Consider the following 17,889-nt stretch of genomic DNA (forward strand, 5'->3'; position numbering starts at 1 on the left):
AATATAATTTTTATGAACAACCCACACTTCACTCCACTCTGCAAATATTTTACAGACTTGTTCAGCATTAGACAAAGGCAAAACTGTATAGCAACGAATGCGATTAAGTGATTGTCTCGAACGTGGCTAATAAAAATAGCCAAGTGCATACAAATCTAATCACTGCGACTAAAAAAAAAAACCCAGAATACTATAAGTATATAATTGGAAAATTTTGCAATTAATAACGCAGTTGCGCTTGTAAGCCGTAGCCGTGCGACTTAAAATGTGCTGCAATTGTTGTAGTGTGCGCCAGCAAAGGATTTGGGTCTTTGGCATAGGCAGCTTTCTATTTGTGCTCGGCATCGTTCTACTTACAGCCTGGCCGAGTCTCTCACAGAAATGGATTCGTAGCATGTTGCCTTTAGCACCCGAATCCTTCATCTACAAACGCTGGGTGACAACGCCTACGCCCGTATACACAACATTTTATCTATTCAATTGGACAAATCCTCAGGATATTAATAACGAAGAGGTAAAACCGAACTTTGAGCAATTGGGGCCGTACACCTTCAGCGACTTCAAGGTAAAGGAAGGCTTGATGTGGCACCAACAGCGACCCGAAGTCACCTACTACGGTCGACGTACGTGGCATTTTTTACCGGAGCGTTCGAAGGGTCAGCTAGATGATATTGTTGTGACCCCGCATTTTCCCACAGTGGTTAGTATAATGAATGGCAGCAAACTTTTAAGCATATAGTAGACTGATTTCGATATTCTCAGACAGCTGCTGGCTATGCACGCAAATATCGCAAGATCCTGCGCAAGATCATGAACTATGCGCTAAATCGTGAGGGCGGAGCCTATTTATTTCGCCACACAGCGGCCGAATGGATGTTCGATGGCTTCTACGATAGTCTTATAGATTTTGCGGAACGACTGCACTCTCCACTAGTGCCCATCTACAGTGATCATTTTGCCTGGCTCTATCAGCGCAATAACTCCAAAAACGCCGAGGGAAACTTCACCATTCACACGGGTCGTGGCGATCTCAGGCAAATGGGTGATCTGAAAATGTGGAACGGGACCACACACACCGGCCTATATGCTGGGGAATGTGGGAAGGTGAATGGCAGCACAGGCGAGTTGTGGGCGCCAGATCGGCAATGGCATGAAACCCTCTCTATATTTATACCAGATGTGGCGCGTTTTATAAACATGTATAGCAGAAAGAATGTGAGTGTGGAGGGCATAGATGCGTGGCGCTACGAAACAACCGAACTTAGCTTCGACAATGGCCAATTGGCGCCAGACACAGAATGCTTTTGCGTGCCCAATCGTGAGTGCCCCAAAAATGGTGTGGTCGACTTTTCACCGGTGAGTTATCACGGTCCCTTCTATCTGTCCCATCCACACTTTTATATGACGGATGAAATGTATCGAGAGAACATAACAGGCCTACAACCAGATGCCGAGAAACATGGCATGTATTTAATAATGGAACCCACTCTCGGTATACCCTTAAGATTGAATGGGCAAATGATGATTAGTGTGAGAGTGCAACGCGATGAAGCTATCGAGTAAGTAACCATGCAATGTTAACAACATTACATTAACATTATATGTCCAGCTACCTGAAAGATGTAGCATACGATCACTATGCACCATTACTTGTGCTGCAAATGCAGGCTGAGCTGAACGACGAACTTATCAGTCTGATAAAAGTAAGTGTAAGCTTTCATGCAAACCTTAGAAACGTCATGTTCTTATATTTATTTTACAGCTCACTTTAAGTATACCCCATATAGGGCAATATGTTGGCATAGCTTTTCTAATCATAGGCCTGACCATGCTAACTGTGGGCGTGGTGCTCAACAAAAAGCACAAATGGCACAACGAAGTGCCACCCAAGACCGTTGATAAAACAAACAAGCCCAATGCGGACTGATGTTGATATGGCGCCTTTGTTTTGCCGATAAGACTGTTATTTATAACAATAAGATTTAAGCATTAAAGTGCGAAATTCATAGCCTAGTACTCATACTTGTACTCTTCAAAATGCTGATGGCGTGCTGCTCAAATTTCCAATTTCCTTTGGGTGTTGCATGCACACACAATGAACCGCACCTGCGACCAGGCTAAGCAGCTGCTAAAATTACACAAAATTATGGCCTTTCAAATATGCTAAATTTATTAATATGTTAATAATTGTTTTTTGTATCGTATACCTATACGAGTATGTGGCGAGGCCAAGTGAAGCCTTGAGCACGTTAGTTGCATACTTTATGGGGTACGAACTCTTTCACCAAGCACGGAACAAAAATACCAGCAGCGTTCAGACGGCAACTGCAAATTCAAAAAATGCCAACAGAATATTATAGGCGGCTAATTTATATGCGGCTGGCACGCAAACTCACGTTTTGCACACACATTGTCGGCTAACACAGAGAGATAAGGTGGTGGTGGGGGGAATATGTTGTATGAAAATTATATGGGTGCAAGAATTTTTTGGTCATAACTTTAACAAATATGTAATGATTGAGTGGTAAACTGGGAAATGCCATAGCATTATTGCAGAACGAATGGATATAAAACAAAGAGGAATTTGATAATTCAAACGAAACTAACAATAATAACAACTCCCAATCAAAATTCCCAAAATGTGAAATATTTAAAGTTGAACAAAATTTAGCCTTTTAGGCACAGGTTTTGTTGGGGACTAGGCTCGGTTATTTTGTTATTATTATACTTAAACCCGAAAATGATTGAGCGGATGGACAAACAAAATTTAATATATTCGTACTATGTACTTATGTTTGCATATATTACATTTAGTCATATCCTACTAAGTACTTGTATATAAAATTTAACAATAATCTGGTATCTATTTCATTTTCTAAAGCCAGCCAAATTATTTATTTATTGCTTCCATTAAACTGATGGTTTATTTGTAGGAAGGAATATTTGTTACTTTCGATATGGGATGCACTTTTACATTCATTATACTAGTACTAAAAACTGTGCATTTAGTTGATTGCTTGTCTTTTCCATTAATTACATAAATGTAAGTTTGAAACTCTTCCGCTTAACTAAATAATATTAATTACAAGTTAGTATAAAATTATTCTAAATGCATTGTAAATAAATGTTTACAGCTATAATACTTTAAAAAATCAATTAAATTTTTTCGTATACTCGTACTCACACCAAAATATGAAAAACAAAAACCAAGTTATCTGAACTTTCCCTTTTTATTTTGAGTATGTGATTCATAGTTCTATATTGAATTGCGTTAGTTTACTTACGATCATATGGTTTTAAGCTATTCTTGTCGATACTGCAGATCATGACTTCTGTAATTAAAATTTTGCATATCACTCCATTTCGTGTTCTTTGTTCTAATTATAACGAACCCTAGCATATAATCTCGTCTAATCAATCCCCTAGTAATTTAAGCAGAAACATCTCCTTACATTTAACTAACCAGCATTAAATAAACATGCACTAATGCATAACTAATCACTCGCTGTGAGTCGGGGCACAGATTAAAGATTCGACTCAAGATTAATTTTGTATTGCTACATTTCTTTAAGTTTAAATTCTTCTCTTTTATGTCATAAGATTTTTTATTTGTTTTATAAAATGATAGTTTTATTTGCTAATGATTTTTATATCGAGCTTATTATTTCATGCTAATGAATGCCATTCTAAGACCTGTCCAGTTCTAATCTTGCTATATTTTTTCATACAATGTTTTAGGGCGTCGACTTATCACACTTTACAATAAAACGTTATTTACTTAAAAAGCATAGAAGGGGGAAAAAATAAACAAAATATATTTATATCTTATTCAGCTCGTTGGGGGCATCGTGAAATCCCTTCAAAGATTCCACCGAAGATAGCTAAAAAGTTGGAAGAGGGAAGACAGATAGTTTGATTTCTGCATGACTCTAATAAGCTTTAGCTAATTGTAGAAGGCAATAATATTCATGTTTTTAAAACTCTCCAGAAAAAAGTGAAGCAAGGCCAACCTTTTGGTCATTTTGGGTAGACGGCTTTTAAAAATAGCAACAACTCATTGCCTGTTGAGACGCAGGTTGTTAAGGCACGCAGCACGACTGACATTTTTCTGTCTGTTTTTTCTTTATTTTCTCTTTTTGGGCACTGGATCTGTGGTTTTGCATGAAAAATGCGCGCTATTTACAAGCAACAGATCGGCCAACTCGACTTCATTATAGCGCCAGCATTCCAACATTCAAAAAAGAGCAAAAAAAAAAAAGCAAAAAATAAGAAGAAACGGTTGTATAGTAAATACATACGGGGCTATAAATGTGTTTATAAGTATGTGTTGCTGTATGTGAATGGTTTGTTGGCTCTTTCATAAGCTGGACCAAATTGTTTTTGCTGGCGTTGCTGTTGTTGTTGTTGTTTTTGTCGCTTCGACTGTTGTCCATTTTAGGTTGCGCGGTCATCATCAACGAGCGAAGCGCGCAAAACATTGGTGTCCTAATCTGCTGCCTGACTTGCATACTAATTTGTTTGTATTACCACAATACCACCTCCCCCCTCCCCCCCTCTCTCCAGCCTTTCTCTTCCATCAGTTTTGGTGGACAGTTTGCTTCTTTGGCTTTGCCGCCGCCTTTATGGTCGCCTCGTCCATTCGTTTGTTCCCTCAGTTTGTTGACAACCCGTAGATTATGTTGTTGGCTTTGGCTTTTGTGTGTTTAAGTATAAGTAAAAGCACGAGCATTGTTGTGTGTATCTGTGGATGTGTGTGTGTGTGTGTGTGTGTGTGTGTGTGTGTGTGTGTGTGTGTGTGTGTAGGAGAGTATATTGGCCGACTGCTCGAGTGTCATGTTGTCTCGGCTTATGCATTCCACACGGGTACATTCCTTGCCATCCATTCGTTGGTTTGTTAGTTTGCTTAGCTGCTTAATTTTTCCTTTGTTATGTCGACAGCCTTTCAGGGTCTGCCTTTTGGTTCATTTTTCGCACAATTTAATGTTATTTAATTGGCATTTAAGTTTATGAAAATGCTTGTGTTTGTGTTACAGCCACTCCTCAGTGATAATAATTGCCCCCGTCGGCTCTACCGAGGTCAGTTTTTATCTGTGGACTCGCGCGTGCTTCAGCCCCAGCTTCAGATTTGGCGTATGTGTAGGTGAGTGTGTATAAGTGGGTTTCATTTGGCAGCAGCAGCAGCAGCATGTCCTTGACCTTTTTCCATCGACAGCATTTTCGAGAGCTTAAGCCTATAGATTTAATGCGTTTGAGTTTTTAATGCGGCCATCACGTGGCAGGCACATATTAAAGCAGCACGCCTTAAGCTTTGGGTAATCTTTTGGACGCTGCTTTAAGGCCGATCTTATTGCAATTAATTTTTATTGCAGCACTGTAACAAAAATTCCGACCACAACGTGACACATTTAAACAACTTATTTGCTTATCAGCAGTTTCTTTTTTTTAGTTTTTGAAAATGTATCCTGTGCATTTACACAGCAATTTTCTATGCATTGTTTGGCTTCTCTTTCTATTTGGGCTCTCAAATTGCATTGGGGCCTTCGGCGCCTAGCGTCCACATGCAACGGCGGCAACGTTACAAAGTTGACAGCTGCCACAAAAAAAAGAGAAGAAGAACACAAACATACGACCCGTTGTACAAATAAAAGCATAACAATAGCAACAACAATAAGCACGGCGGCATATTGTTGGCCAAATTTAAAAATTCAATTTCAAAAGCAGCGTATAACAAATATTTGTATCCCCCTCGCACTTTCATTTGTGTATAGTGAATACTTTTTGGGTCTCAAATTGGTTATGGCAGCATGGCGCGTGTGGCAGGCAACAATTTATACTGCCCGAACATTTTCTAACATTTTTAGTGTAAACAATTTTCTCTCTACGACAAGTCAGAGTTCTCTTTCAGTAGAACATTTTTTAAAAATAAATATAAGTTTCTTTAGCTATTATCAGTTATAGTTGTTTCATCCTATATCTACTTGTATGTACATAAGTATGTCAATTGTTGAGCAACCCGATGTCCGTTCTCTATTTTTATCATCTGTGGGCAATTATCTTTGATTTTGGATTGAACTTATATTATATTTAAAACCAGACATAATAATTCACATCGACTGTGATCATTTCTATCAGTTCGGAATATAATACCATTTACTTCCTTCAATTACAGCTTACAAACTACTAAATTATTTAAATATTTGTAAGTATTTAACGAAAAGGGAAAAAGTAGATAAACGCGAATGTGCAAGAGGAGATGGGAAACAGAGATCTTCGAAAGTGGCGAAGGAGACAGTAGTGGCATATATAAGGTTATGCGGGGCTTACATAGAATAGGCCTAAACACTATTCTTGGGCGTAGAACCTTTGCCCTGTGACTGTGAAATGTATAAGGAAGGAGAATGGACAAAACAACAACGAAGTAAACAAAGCCTAAACAGGACCAAGCCAATAATAGAGACTGAATAGCTAAGCAGGTACATTAAAGACAGGAAAGTTCTGGCTTAGTGAAGGGAACTCTTGGCGGCGTATTTAAGCGCGGAGTATCTCAGCATTCATGAGTCGACGGTTGTTAGTGTTTCCGTTAGAAAAGAAAAAAGTCTCTTTGGCAAAGATTGCACTCTAGGCTTAAATGGAGGTCGCTAAAACAATCCAGCTCCACTTAATATTCAATTGGACTTAAGGAACATCAATCGGTTAATAGAGTCAAAAATTTGTTCCATTTTATCAAAATTCGCGGTCAATTGAGTTCCATTGCTGCTTTATTTTAAAGTAAAACTTAAAAAAAATATATTTGAATGAAATACTTGATTAATGGAATGCTTAATTGTAAGCCAAAAAAATTTCGAAAACTGCCGGAAATTTAAAAAATTCGTTGCAGTCCTGCTTTTTGGGGTAAAGCTGCAGGTTCGACATTTTCAATTTTTATACTCTGTACATGAAATGTACAGAAGTATATTAGGTTTGCGGGAGCTGAAAAATGTAACAGGCAGAAGGAGGCGTGGCAGACCCCACAAAGTATATATATTCTTGATCAGCATGACGAGACGAGTCGGTCTAGCCCTGTCTGTCTGTCCGTCTGTCAGTCTGTCCGTCTGTCCGTCCGTATGAACACCTGGATCTCAGAGACTATAAGAGATAGAGACACCAAATTTTGCACAAAGATGCGTTATGTGTATATTCTATACGAGTTTGTTTTATTTTTTTGATTTTCCCCCCCACTTCCCCCCTATGGGGGTTTTCCCGATTTTCCATTCGTATAATCGCCTATATCTCTGAGACTATAAGACCTAGGAACACCAAATTTTAGTCCCAGATGCCTTACGTGAATACGCAGAAAATGTATATTTTGGAATTCCCCTCCCTCCCCCCTCTACCCCGCAAATCGTAACTCCCGTAATTCTTGGAATTTCGAACTAAAATTTTGGAAATATCCCCAGTTAGTTATTATGTGTCCGTATGCCAAGTTTCACTATGATAGACCGATTTAACAAGAAGTTATAGCCATAAATATATTTGCTGCTGCAGCGCTGCTCAAGCGCTGCCCCGGGCTGTTGTTGATGTTGCTGTTTGGTTGGTTACACAGACACGAATAGATGCGCATAGGCATACATACACTCACACAGGCGCAATTGCTATGTAAATGTGCAATTATACACCCTTTACGTGAGTTCGAATACCGAGAGAGGTAAAATCGATCAAATTTTTTTTTATTTTCTTAATTTTTTTATTTTCTATAATTATTGTAAACATATGTACAGAGTATTTCAAAGTCGGGACACCCGACTTTAGCTTTTTTACTTGTTATTTTTTTTAAACTTGTATGTTTTAATTTAAATGAATACATACTCGTATGCATGCTCTTTATTTTTCAGTTAGCATCAGCACACTGCTTTTTAATTTGTAGTGTAGTGTGCATACATAAGGAGTACACACTGTACGCAGTGCACTCTTAAGAACATACACTGTAACACTTTATTGCAGTGAATAAATTAATTCAAAAAGCCAAGCATAATTCGGACGCGATGTAATATGATCGCACATGCATTGGGCGACATAAGTGCAGCGTCAGTGCAACTAGTGTCAGCCACCTCAAGTGCACATAACATTCTCCCTCGCGCTCTCGCTGCCAACAGCGCTGAGTACAAATACATAAGTAAAATACATAATGCGGCCGCTCCGCTGCCGGCGTCTCTGGCAGCGCAGCTACGAGGCCTTAGCTAAGTTCATTTTAAGTAAAATGTAAGAAATCAATATAAGTTCAAGTTTTAAGATTGAGTGTCATAAAAGTTAATAAATAATTAATAAAAACTCATAATAAAAAGTACGTATGTTATTACATGGCGACCGTGACAGTGTCCTACATAGGACCGTGATAGTGGTCCTGGAGGACCAAGGACAGAGGAGCTGATATACCATAAAAACGACCATAATAACGGCAGGAGGACAACTTTAAAATTCGGAAGACGGAGCTTGGCATGGACATCAACACAATAAAAATACTGAGTGAGTAGAGTGCGCGAGTGATGGGTAAACGCGGAGGTGTGCACAATAAAATTAATAAGAGAATAGCACATTTAAAGTGGCTTTTATTCTCAACTGCAACACCACCCGCGTGGACAACGGCCCAAAAATTGCAGGCAGAACTTGACTATTTAAAGTCAATAAGCAAAAATGCGAAACCCGACTCCGCAACTCGCTCCACTCGTATTGAAAATATAAATAAACGTGAAATAATTTTACCGCCTTCACCCAAGCAACTGCCAAGGAACGCAAAAAGCTGCCCAACGGACTGCGAGGGACCATTGCACACCCCACACTGCGAGTACACGTGCCGCCACTGCACGATACGCAATTAGGAGCAGTAAGTGTGAAAGGCATAGGACCGCCTTTTGCACCACCGCTGGAAAAACGCCGACGACAACTGTAAGTGCGGGAGGCAGGCCGCCCCTTGCACCAACGAGGGAGCATCAGCGTGCCACACCGGCGACGCCCAGCTGATGCGGGAATACACCACATCAAATAGCGACAAGTGCGGGAGGCAAACCACCACCAGCGACAACGAGGGAGCATCAGCGTGCCACACCGGCGACGTCCAGCTGATGCGGACGCCACAAGACGACAATCCCAAAAAGGGACACCAGAGGAAAATTTAATGATTAAGCAAAGATAAAAACTTATAATGCAAAATTTGTAATGCATATTTAAGTTAAAATATATATATGTAAGAAAAATTGTAAAAAAATAGCCAATAAGAAAATTGTAAAATAATTAATAAGGAAAATTGTAAAATTGAGCGGAACCTTTTCTGCCCGATTAGAAGTACAGCCCGTAAAGCTGTACGAACAAATAGGCAGGAAAATTGTCAATCTTTTAATAGTATGAATGAGGAGCAATAGTATAAGTAAGATAGATCAGATAGAAATATATAAGCCATATAAAAGTGGCATAGTTACCGATAAAATAAGTAATATACCCAAAATGGGTTTGATAGACACTAAGGTAGTAGATTCCACTGCAGGAATTGTCAATAAGGTGGAATCACAGAAAGTAGATGTAGAAATGATAAATATCCTGTTGGTAGTAATCGTTGTGTTAATGAGTGCGAATTTGTTTTTTAAGCTGTATAAGCTACACAATAAATGCCTAAAAAAAAGAATTCTGAGTAAGGCAAATGACTTAGATAAAATATAAAAAAATATACAGCGATTACTGCCAGCAGCAAAAAAAAATTATTAATAAATAAATATAAATAAAAAAAGGACATTTTTCACCAATGTAAAATTATAATATCAGGTATGCCCAAGAGTGGAAAGAAATCCACACCTAGGTAGAACCAACCACTATGCACAATGGGTAGATGACCAGGACAATAGATTTAAACAGTAAATAATAATTATGAAATATAGGAATAGAATAGAAGAAACATAAATAAATAAAAATTAATAAATAATAAATAAAACATAAAAATTAAAAGTAAAAAAAAAGAAAGGGTGTTCAACTTAATTACCTAGGAGTCCAATGAAAAAAAAATCTTGCTGAGCATCAAAATTATCCATAATACATGGACTGGAATGCTATATGCGGGAGAGTGCAAGAGCTGAGAGCTGAATTTGATAAATCATACAAAAGCCTCACTCAAAATAGGCCAATACAGATTGGTACATTGAATAAGCACACCATCAAATTGGTGCATTATTATAACGAGATCCGAGAGATATTCCTAGAAAACAAACCTAGGCTCACGGATCTCCATTGGACTCAGGCTTCAGACGTTGTCAAACGTCTAAGAGAACAGCTGCTCGCTGTTAGGGAAAGACATGGCTTGGATATACACTTGCCAAATGTCATAAGTAGCGCGGCGACATATATAGCTGTGGACGAAGATGAAGTAATGTCTATAAGTCCCAGGTCAAAATCGCCAAATACGGCATATGTCAGCATAATTTCGGAAGAAGATTCCAAAAGCGGACTTACTCCCAATAACAGCCCCGCAAGAAGCGAACCGGCTGACAGCCTCAACGCAATAGTAAACAGCCCGCAGTTGCGAAAAATGTCGCAGACACAGATACAATTCTTAAAAACGGCGTCATCTCTGATACCGGAGTTTGATGGCAAAGCCGAAAATTTGAGAAGCTTCTTGGACGCGTTGCAGTTGGTGGACTCAATTAAAGAGACACACGAGTCAACGGCAGTCCAATTAATAAAAACAAAGCTCAAAGGCAACGCACGCAATTTAATTAGCACTGAGAACTCAATTGCTGAAATTGTTTGCAAACTTTCTGCCACTGTAAAAGGTGACTCAGTTGAGGTTATTACAGCCAAACTGATGAACCTTCAACAGAAGAGCAAGACGGCTAATCAGTATACCCAAGAGGTAGAAAAACTGACAAAGTCTCTAGAGAGTGCATACATAAACGATGGACTTTCATTGGAGATAGCCGCTAAATACAGTACGCAACATGCTGTAAAATCAATGATGAAGAATTGTAACATTGACAGGGTAAAGCTGGTAATGGAGGCCGGCCAATTCAACAATATGAATGAGGCTGTCTCCAAGTTTGTCAATAGTTGTACCGATGCAACTGGACGAACAGATACAATTTTGTATTATAAAAACCAGCAAATAGACAGACGCTTCAGTAATAATCATAGAGCCAGAGGTAATAATAACCATCGCGTTGGAAATAGCTATCGTGGTGGAAATAACTATCGCGGTGGAAATAACTATCGCGGTGGAAATAACTATCGCGGTGGAGATAACCATCGTGGTGGTAGAAACTACCAGAATGGCTACCAACGAAATAACAGCAATTATAACCAAGTCCGACTGGTGCAAACCACGTCGGAAAACCAGTAAAAACCCTTGGGATAAAGAAAACTGTGGAACAAACGGTTCACGCAATAAACCTTAATTTCAATCTTTATGTTACACTAAAAAATGAAGCAACACATAAGTTGTACACATTGCTGGTTGATACAGGTGCAGATGTGTCTTTAATAAAGGAAGATACGGACTCGTTTGATAACGTCAATTATAATAATATTACTCAATTGTCCGGTATAGGTGAGGGAACAACCAATTCCAAAGGATCGGCAATGATAGAACTCCTATCAACATGCTATGCCATCCCTCATGACTTTCATATAGTAGATTCAGACTTTCCGCTTCCATGTAATGGAATAATAGGTATAGATTTTATGAAGAAATATAATTGTCAAATAGACTTAAATCAGGAGAGTGATTGGCTCATAATAATATTGATCACTCAATAAAAATCCCAATACATCATACACTTCAAAATAGTTACACAATTTTGCCAGCAAGATCCGAAGTCGTCCGAAAAATTTCCATAAATACTACAAGCAAGTATATATTCATACCAAATCAAGAAATTCAAAACGGAGTATACATTGGGAACTCCATTGCAGACTCTAAAAATATTTTTGTCCGAATTTTGAATACCACAGATAAAAATGCAATCATTCAGTTAAACGAAGTAAATTTTGAACCATTGAGTGATTATGAAATAATAGAAACAAATATGAACAGCAGTCACATTGAGGTCTTGGACAAACTAAGTAAAAATTTCCCACCACAGTTCGAACACGCTCTTACGGAGATATGCACCAAGTACATTGACGTATTCGGAATAGAAACCGAATCGATATCAACCAATAATTTCTACAAACAAAAGATAAGAATGAAAGATGATGAACCAGTTTATATTAAGAACTATAGAATTCCACATAGCCAAAAAGAAGAGGTAGACAAGCAAGTCGAGAAGCTAATAAAAGACAAAATAGTAGAACCGTCAGTCTCAGAATATAATAGCCCATTATTGATAGTTCCAAAAAAGTCATTGCCGGGTTCTGATAGTAAAAGATGGCGTTTGGTGATTGACTATCGCCAGATCAATAAAAAAATCTTATCCGACAAGTTTCCGTTGCCCAGAATTGATGATATTCTCGATCAATTGGGTAGAGCTAAGTACTTCTCATGTTTGGATCTGATGTCAGGATTTCATCAGATAGAGCTTGAGGAAAGCTCCAGAAACATAACGTCTTTTTCCACGAGCAATGGCTCTTATCGCTTCACGCGATTACCATATGGTTTAAAAATAGCACCAAATTCATTTCAAAGAATGATGACAATCGCATTTTCGGGTATAGAACCTACTCAGGCATTCTTATATATGGATGACCTGATTGTCATCGGGTGTTCAGAAAAACATATGATTAAGAATCTTACAAGCGTTTTTGATTTGTGTAGAAAACACAACCTTAAATTGCACCCCGAAAAGTGCTCATTCTTCAGGCACGAGGTAACCTTTTTGGGCCATAAGTGTACTGATAAGGGTATTTTGCCAGACAGCAAGAAATATGATGTCATAGAAAGGTACCCAGTCCCAACGGACGCTGATAGCGCTAGAAGATTCGTTGCATTCTGCAATTATTATAGACGTTTTATAAAAAATTTCGCCGATTATTCGCGGCACATAACAAGATTATGTAGAAAGAATGTTAAGTTTGAGTGGACCGGTGAATGTCAAAAAGCATTCGAATATTTAAAAGTCCAGTTGATGAAGCCTACGTTGTTGCAGTACCCAGATTTTAGCAAAGAATTTTGCATAACGACGGATGCGAGTAAACAAGCTTGTGGAGCTGTACTGACCCAAAATCATAATGGGACACAACTGCCAGTAGCGTATGCATCAAGATCGTTTACAAAAGGGGAAAGTAACAAAAATACAACGGAGCAAGAACTGGCAGCCATCCATTGGGCAATAAACCATTTTCGACCATATATTTATGGCAGACACTTCACAGTCAAAACCGATCATAGGCCCTTAACTTACTTGTTTTCAATGACGAACCCGAGCTCAAAACTGACGCGCATGAGACTTGACTTAGAGGAGTATGATTTCACAGTTGAATACCTCAAGGGAAAAGACAACCATATAGCAGATGCGTTGTCGAGAATAACTATAACAGACTTAAAAGATATACATAAAGGAAACAAAATACTAAAAGTCACTACAAGAAATCAAAGTAAACAGAAAAATCTCTGCGCAGAGAAAGACAAAGTAGATTTGCATAAGCAAACTAAAAATAAAGCTTCAAAGCCCAACGTATACGAAGTCATTATAAATGACGAGGTACGAAAAGTAGTGACCTTGCGTACGACAGATTCAACATGTTTACTAAAGCATGGAAAAAAAGTCATAGCAAGAATTGATGTTAGCGATATGTACTCCAATGGAATTCTCGACTTAGGTCAGTTCTTCCAAAGGCTTGAAAGGCAAGCCGGTGTGCTTAATATCAGCCGACTCAAAGTGGCACCGAGCGAAAAGATTTTTGAAACAACTTCAATAGAATCTTTTAAAGAAATGGGCAATAAAATATTGAAATCATTAAGAGTAGCGCTACTCAAGCCGGTGACCCAAATAAATAAAGAAAAAGAAAAAGAAGCAATACTGTTTACATTCCATGACGATCCAATACAAGGAGGCCATACGGGTATAGCAAGAACAATGGCAAAAATAAAAAGGCATTATTACTGGAAAAATATAACAAGAGACATTACAAATTATATAAAAAAATGTCGAAAATGTCAAAAGTCGAAATCGACTAAACATACCAGAGCCCCATTGATAATAACAGATACGCCAATAAAGGCTTTCGATAGGGTAATTGTGGATACGATCGGTCCACTACCTAGGTCAGAAAAAGGAAATGAATACGCAGTAACTTTAATCTGCGATTTAACAAAATACCTTGTAGCCATACCAATAGAGAACAAAAGTGCAAAGACAGTAGCCAAGGCTATATTTGAACATTTTATTCTGAAGTACGGTCCAATGAAGACGTTCATTACGGACATGGGAACAGAGTATAAGAATTCAATAATTGAAGATTTATGTAAAAATCTAAATATTAAAAACATAACATCTACTGCACATCATCACCAGACTGTAGGAACCGTGGAGCGAAGCCACAGAACATTTAATGAGTTCATCAGGTCATACATCTCAGTCGACAAATCAGATTGGGATGTGTGGTTACAGTACTTCGTATATTCTTTTAATACTACACCCTCAATGGCACATGATTACTGTCCATATGAGCTAGTTTTTGGTAGAACCTCAAATTTACCAGAGTATTTCAATAGCATAGATAGAATAGAACCACTTTACAATATAGAAGATTATGCTAAGGAATCTAAGTTTAGGATAGAACAAGCTTTGAAAAGAGCAAGATTAATGCTAGAGTCAAATAAACATAAACAGAAAATTAGTTATGACAAGAATAGTTTAGATCTGAAGTTAAAAATAGGAGACCAGGTTCTATTGAAAAATGAAACAGGTCACAAGCTAGATTTTAAATATACAGGACCATATAAGGTAGAAAAAGTAGAAGAAAATAATAACATAATAATATCAAATAATAAAGACAAAAAACAAACAGTACATAAGGATAGGTTAAAGATTTTTAATTCGTAACTTGAAGTATGGCCATACACAAGCATAAATACATATATATAAATATCAATAAATACAAAAAAAATATACATCAATTTTCTATGATTCCATCGAAAAAAAATAATAATAGAAAGAAAAAAATATATATATATACATATACATATAAAAAAAAAAATAATAAAATAAAATAAAAATAAGATAAAAAAAAAAAAAAAATTTATACATACAAATAAGTATATACATACATATATCAATTTTCCCTTTAAAAACATTATTAAACAAACAAAACAAATAGATTAATAAGAAACGAATCATAAAGATATAAACATATTTCATAACTAGATATACATGAAATTAATAGATAAATAATTTAGAAAATAACTTCATAATATTACGTTATTTTTCAAAAGGAGGGAGATGTAGTGTGCATACATAAGGAGTACACACTGTACGCAGTGCACTCTTAAGAACATACACTGTAACACTTTATTGCAGTGAATAAATTAATTCAAAAAGCCAAGCATAATTCGGACGCGATGTAATATGATCGCACATGCATTGGGCGACATAAGTGCAGCGTCAGTGCAACTAGTGTCAGCCACCTCAAGTGCACATAACATTCTCCCTCGCGCTCTCGCTGCCAACAGCGCTGAGTACAAATACATAAGTAAAATACATAATGCGGCCGCTCCGCTGCCGGCGTCTCTGGCAGCGCAGCTACGAGGCCTTAGCTAAGTTCATTTTAAGTAAAATGTAAGAAATCAATATAAGTTCAAGTTTTAAGATTGAGTGTCATAAAAGTTAATAAATAATTAATAAAAACTCATAATAAAAAGTACGTATGTTATTACATGGCGACCGTGACAGTGTCCTACATAGGACCGTGATAGTGGTCCTGGAGGACCAAGGACAGAGGAGCTGATATACCATAAAAACGACCATAATAACGGCAGGAGGACAACTTTAAAATTCGGAAGACGGAGCTTGGCATGGACATCAACACAATAAAAATACTGAGTGAGTAGAGTGCGCGAGTGATGGGTAAACGCGGAGGTGTGCACAATAAAATTAATAAGAGAATAGCACATTTAAAGTGGCTTTTATTCTCAACTGCAACACCACCCGCGTGGACAACGGCCCAAAAATTGCAGGCAGAACTTGACTATTTAAAGTCAATAAGCAAAAATGCGAAACCCGACTCCGCAACTCGCTCCACTCGTATTGAAAATATAAATAAACGTGAAATAATTTTACCGCCTTCACCCAAGCAACTGCCAAGGAACGCAAAAAGCTGCCCAACGGACTGCGAGGGACCATTGCACACCCCACACTGCGAGTACACGTGCCGCCACTGCACGATACGCAATTAGGAGCAGTAAGTGTGAAAGGCATAGGACCGCCTTTTGCACCACCGCTGGAAAAACGCCGACGACAACTGTAAGTGCGGGAGGCAGGCCGCCCCTTGCACCAACGAGGGAGCATCAGCGTGCCACACCGGCGACGCCCAGCTGATGCGGGAATACACCACATCAAATAGCGACAAGTGCGGGAGGCAAACCACCACCAGCGACAACGAGGGAGCATCAGCGTGCCACACCGGCGACGTCCAGCTGATGCGGACGCCACAAGACGACAATCCCAAAAAGGGACACCAGAGGAAAATTTAATGATTAAGCAAAGATAAAAACTTATAATGCAAAATTTGTAATGCATATTTAAGTTAAAATATATATATGTAAGAAAAATTGTAAAAAAATAGCCAATAAGAAAATTGTAAAATAATTAATAAGGAAAATTGTAAAATTGAGCGGAACCTTTTCTGCCCGATTAGAAGTACAGCCCGTAAAGCTGTACGAACAAATAGGCAGGAAAATTGTCAATCTTTTAATAGTATGAATGAGGAGCAATAGTATAAGTAAGATAGATCAGATAGAAATATATAAGCCATATAAAAGTGGCATAGTTACCGATAAAATAAGTAATATACCCAAAATGGGTTTGATAGACACTAAGGTAGTAGATTCCACTGCAGGAATTGTCAATAAGGTGGAATCACAGAAAGTAGATGTAGAAATGATAAATATCCTGTTGGTAGTAATCGTTGTGTTAATGAGTGCGAATTTGTTTTTTAAGCTGTATAAGCTACACAATAAATGCCTAAAAAAAAGAATTCTGAGTAAGGCAAATGACTTAGATAAAATATAAAAAAATATACAGCGATTACTGCCAGCAGCAAAAAAAAATTATTAATAAATAAATATAAATAAAAAAAGGACATTTTTCACCAATGTAAAATTATAATATCAGGTATGCCCAAGAGTGGAAAGAAATCCACACCTAGGTAGAACCAACCACTATGCACAATGGGTAGATGACCAGGACAATAGATTTAAACAGTAAATAATAATTATGAAATATAGGAATAGAATAGAAGAAACATAAATAAATAAAAATTAATAAATAATAAATAAAACATAAAAATTAAAAGTAAAAAAAAAGAAAGGGTGTTCAACTTAATTACCTAGGAGTCCAATGAAAAAAAAATCTTGCTGAGCATCAAAATTATCCATAATACATGGACTGGAATGCTATATGCGGGAGAGTGCAAGAGCTGAGAGCTGAATTTGATAAATCATACAAAAGCCTCACTCAAAATAGGCCAATACAGATTGGTACATTGAATAAGCACACCATCAAATTGGTGCATTATTATAACGAGATCCGAGAGATATTCCTAGAAAACAAACCTAGGCTCACGGATCTCCATTGGACTCAGGCTTCAGACGTTGTCAAACGTCTAAGAGAACAGCTGCTCGCTGTTAGGGAAAGACATGGCTTGGATATACACTTGCCAAATGTCATAAGTAGCGCGGCGACATATATAGCTGTGGACGAAGATGAAGTAATGTCT

At 37.8% G+C, this 17,889-nt stretch overlaps 1 protein-coding gene across 1 annotated transcript; it reads left to right on the forward strand.

Annotated features, from left to right (window-relative positions):
- Window positions 1–394: 394 nt before the first annotated feature.
- On the forward strand, window positions 395–1,927 carry LOC115630777 (protein croquemort). Its single transcript, XM_030527432.1, has 4 exons — window positions 395–700; window positions 763–1,559; window positions 1,610–1,703; window positions 1,763–1,927. Exons 1-4 carry the CDS (start codon window positions 395–397, stop codon window positions 1,925–1,927), a joined length of 1,362 nt encoding a protein of 453 aa, XP_030383292.1.
- Window positions 1,928–17,889: the final 15,962 nt, after the last annotated feature.

This window comes from Scaptodrosophila lebanonensis, unplaced genomic scaffold (assembly GCF_003285725.1).
Source record: "Scaptodrosophila lebanonensis strain 11010-0011.00,11010-0021.00 unplaced genomic scaffold, SlebRS2 tig00001410-arrow-pilon, whole genome shotgun sequence".
In the NCBI taxonomy this organism is placed as follows: Eukaryota; Metazoa; Arthropoda; class Insecta; order Diptera; family Drosophilidae; genus Scaptodrosophila; species Scaptodrosophila lebanonensis.

Excerpts from the sequence above, each read along its gene's own strand:
- LOC115630777 (XM_030527432.1), top strand. The coding sequence starts at position 395 with ATGTTGCCTTTAGCACCCGAATCCTTCATCTACAAACGCTGGGTGACA. Across the intron at positions 701-762 it reads CCCCGCATTTTCCCACAGTG|ACAGCTGCTGGCTATGCACG; the intron begins GTTAGTATAATG and ends CGATATTCTCAG. Across the intron at positions 1,560-1,609 it reads CAACGCGATGAAGCTATCGA|CTACCTGAAAGATGTAGCAT; the intron begins GTAAGTAACCAT and ends TTATATGTCCAG.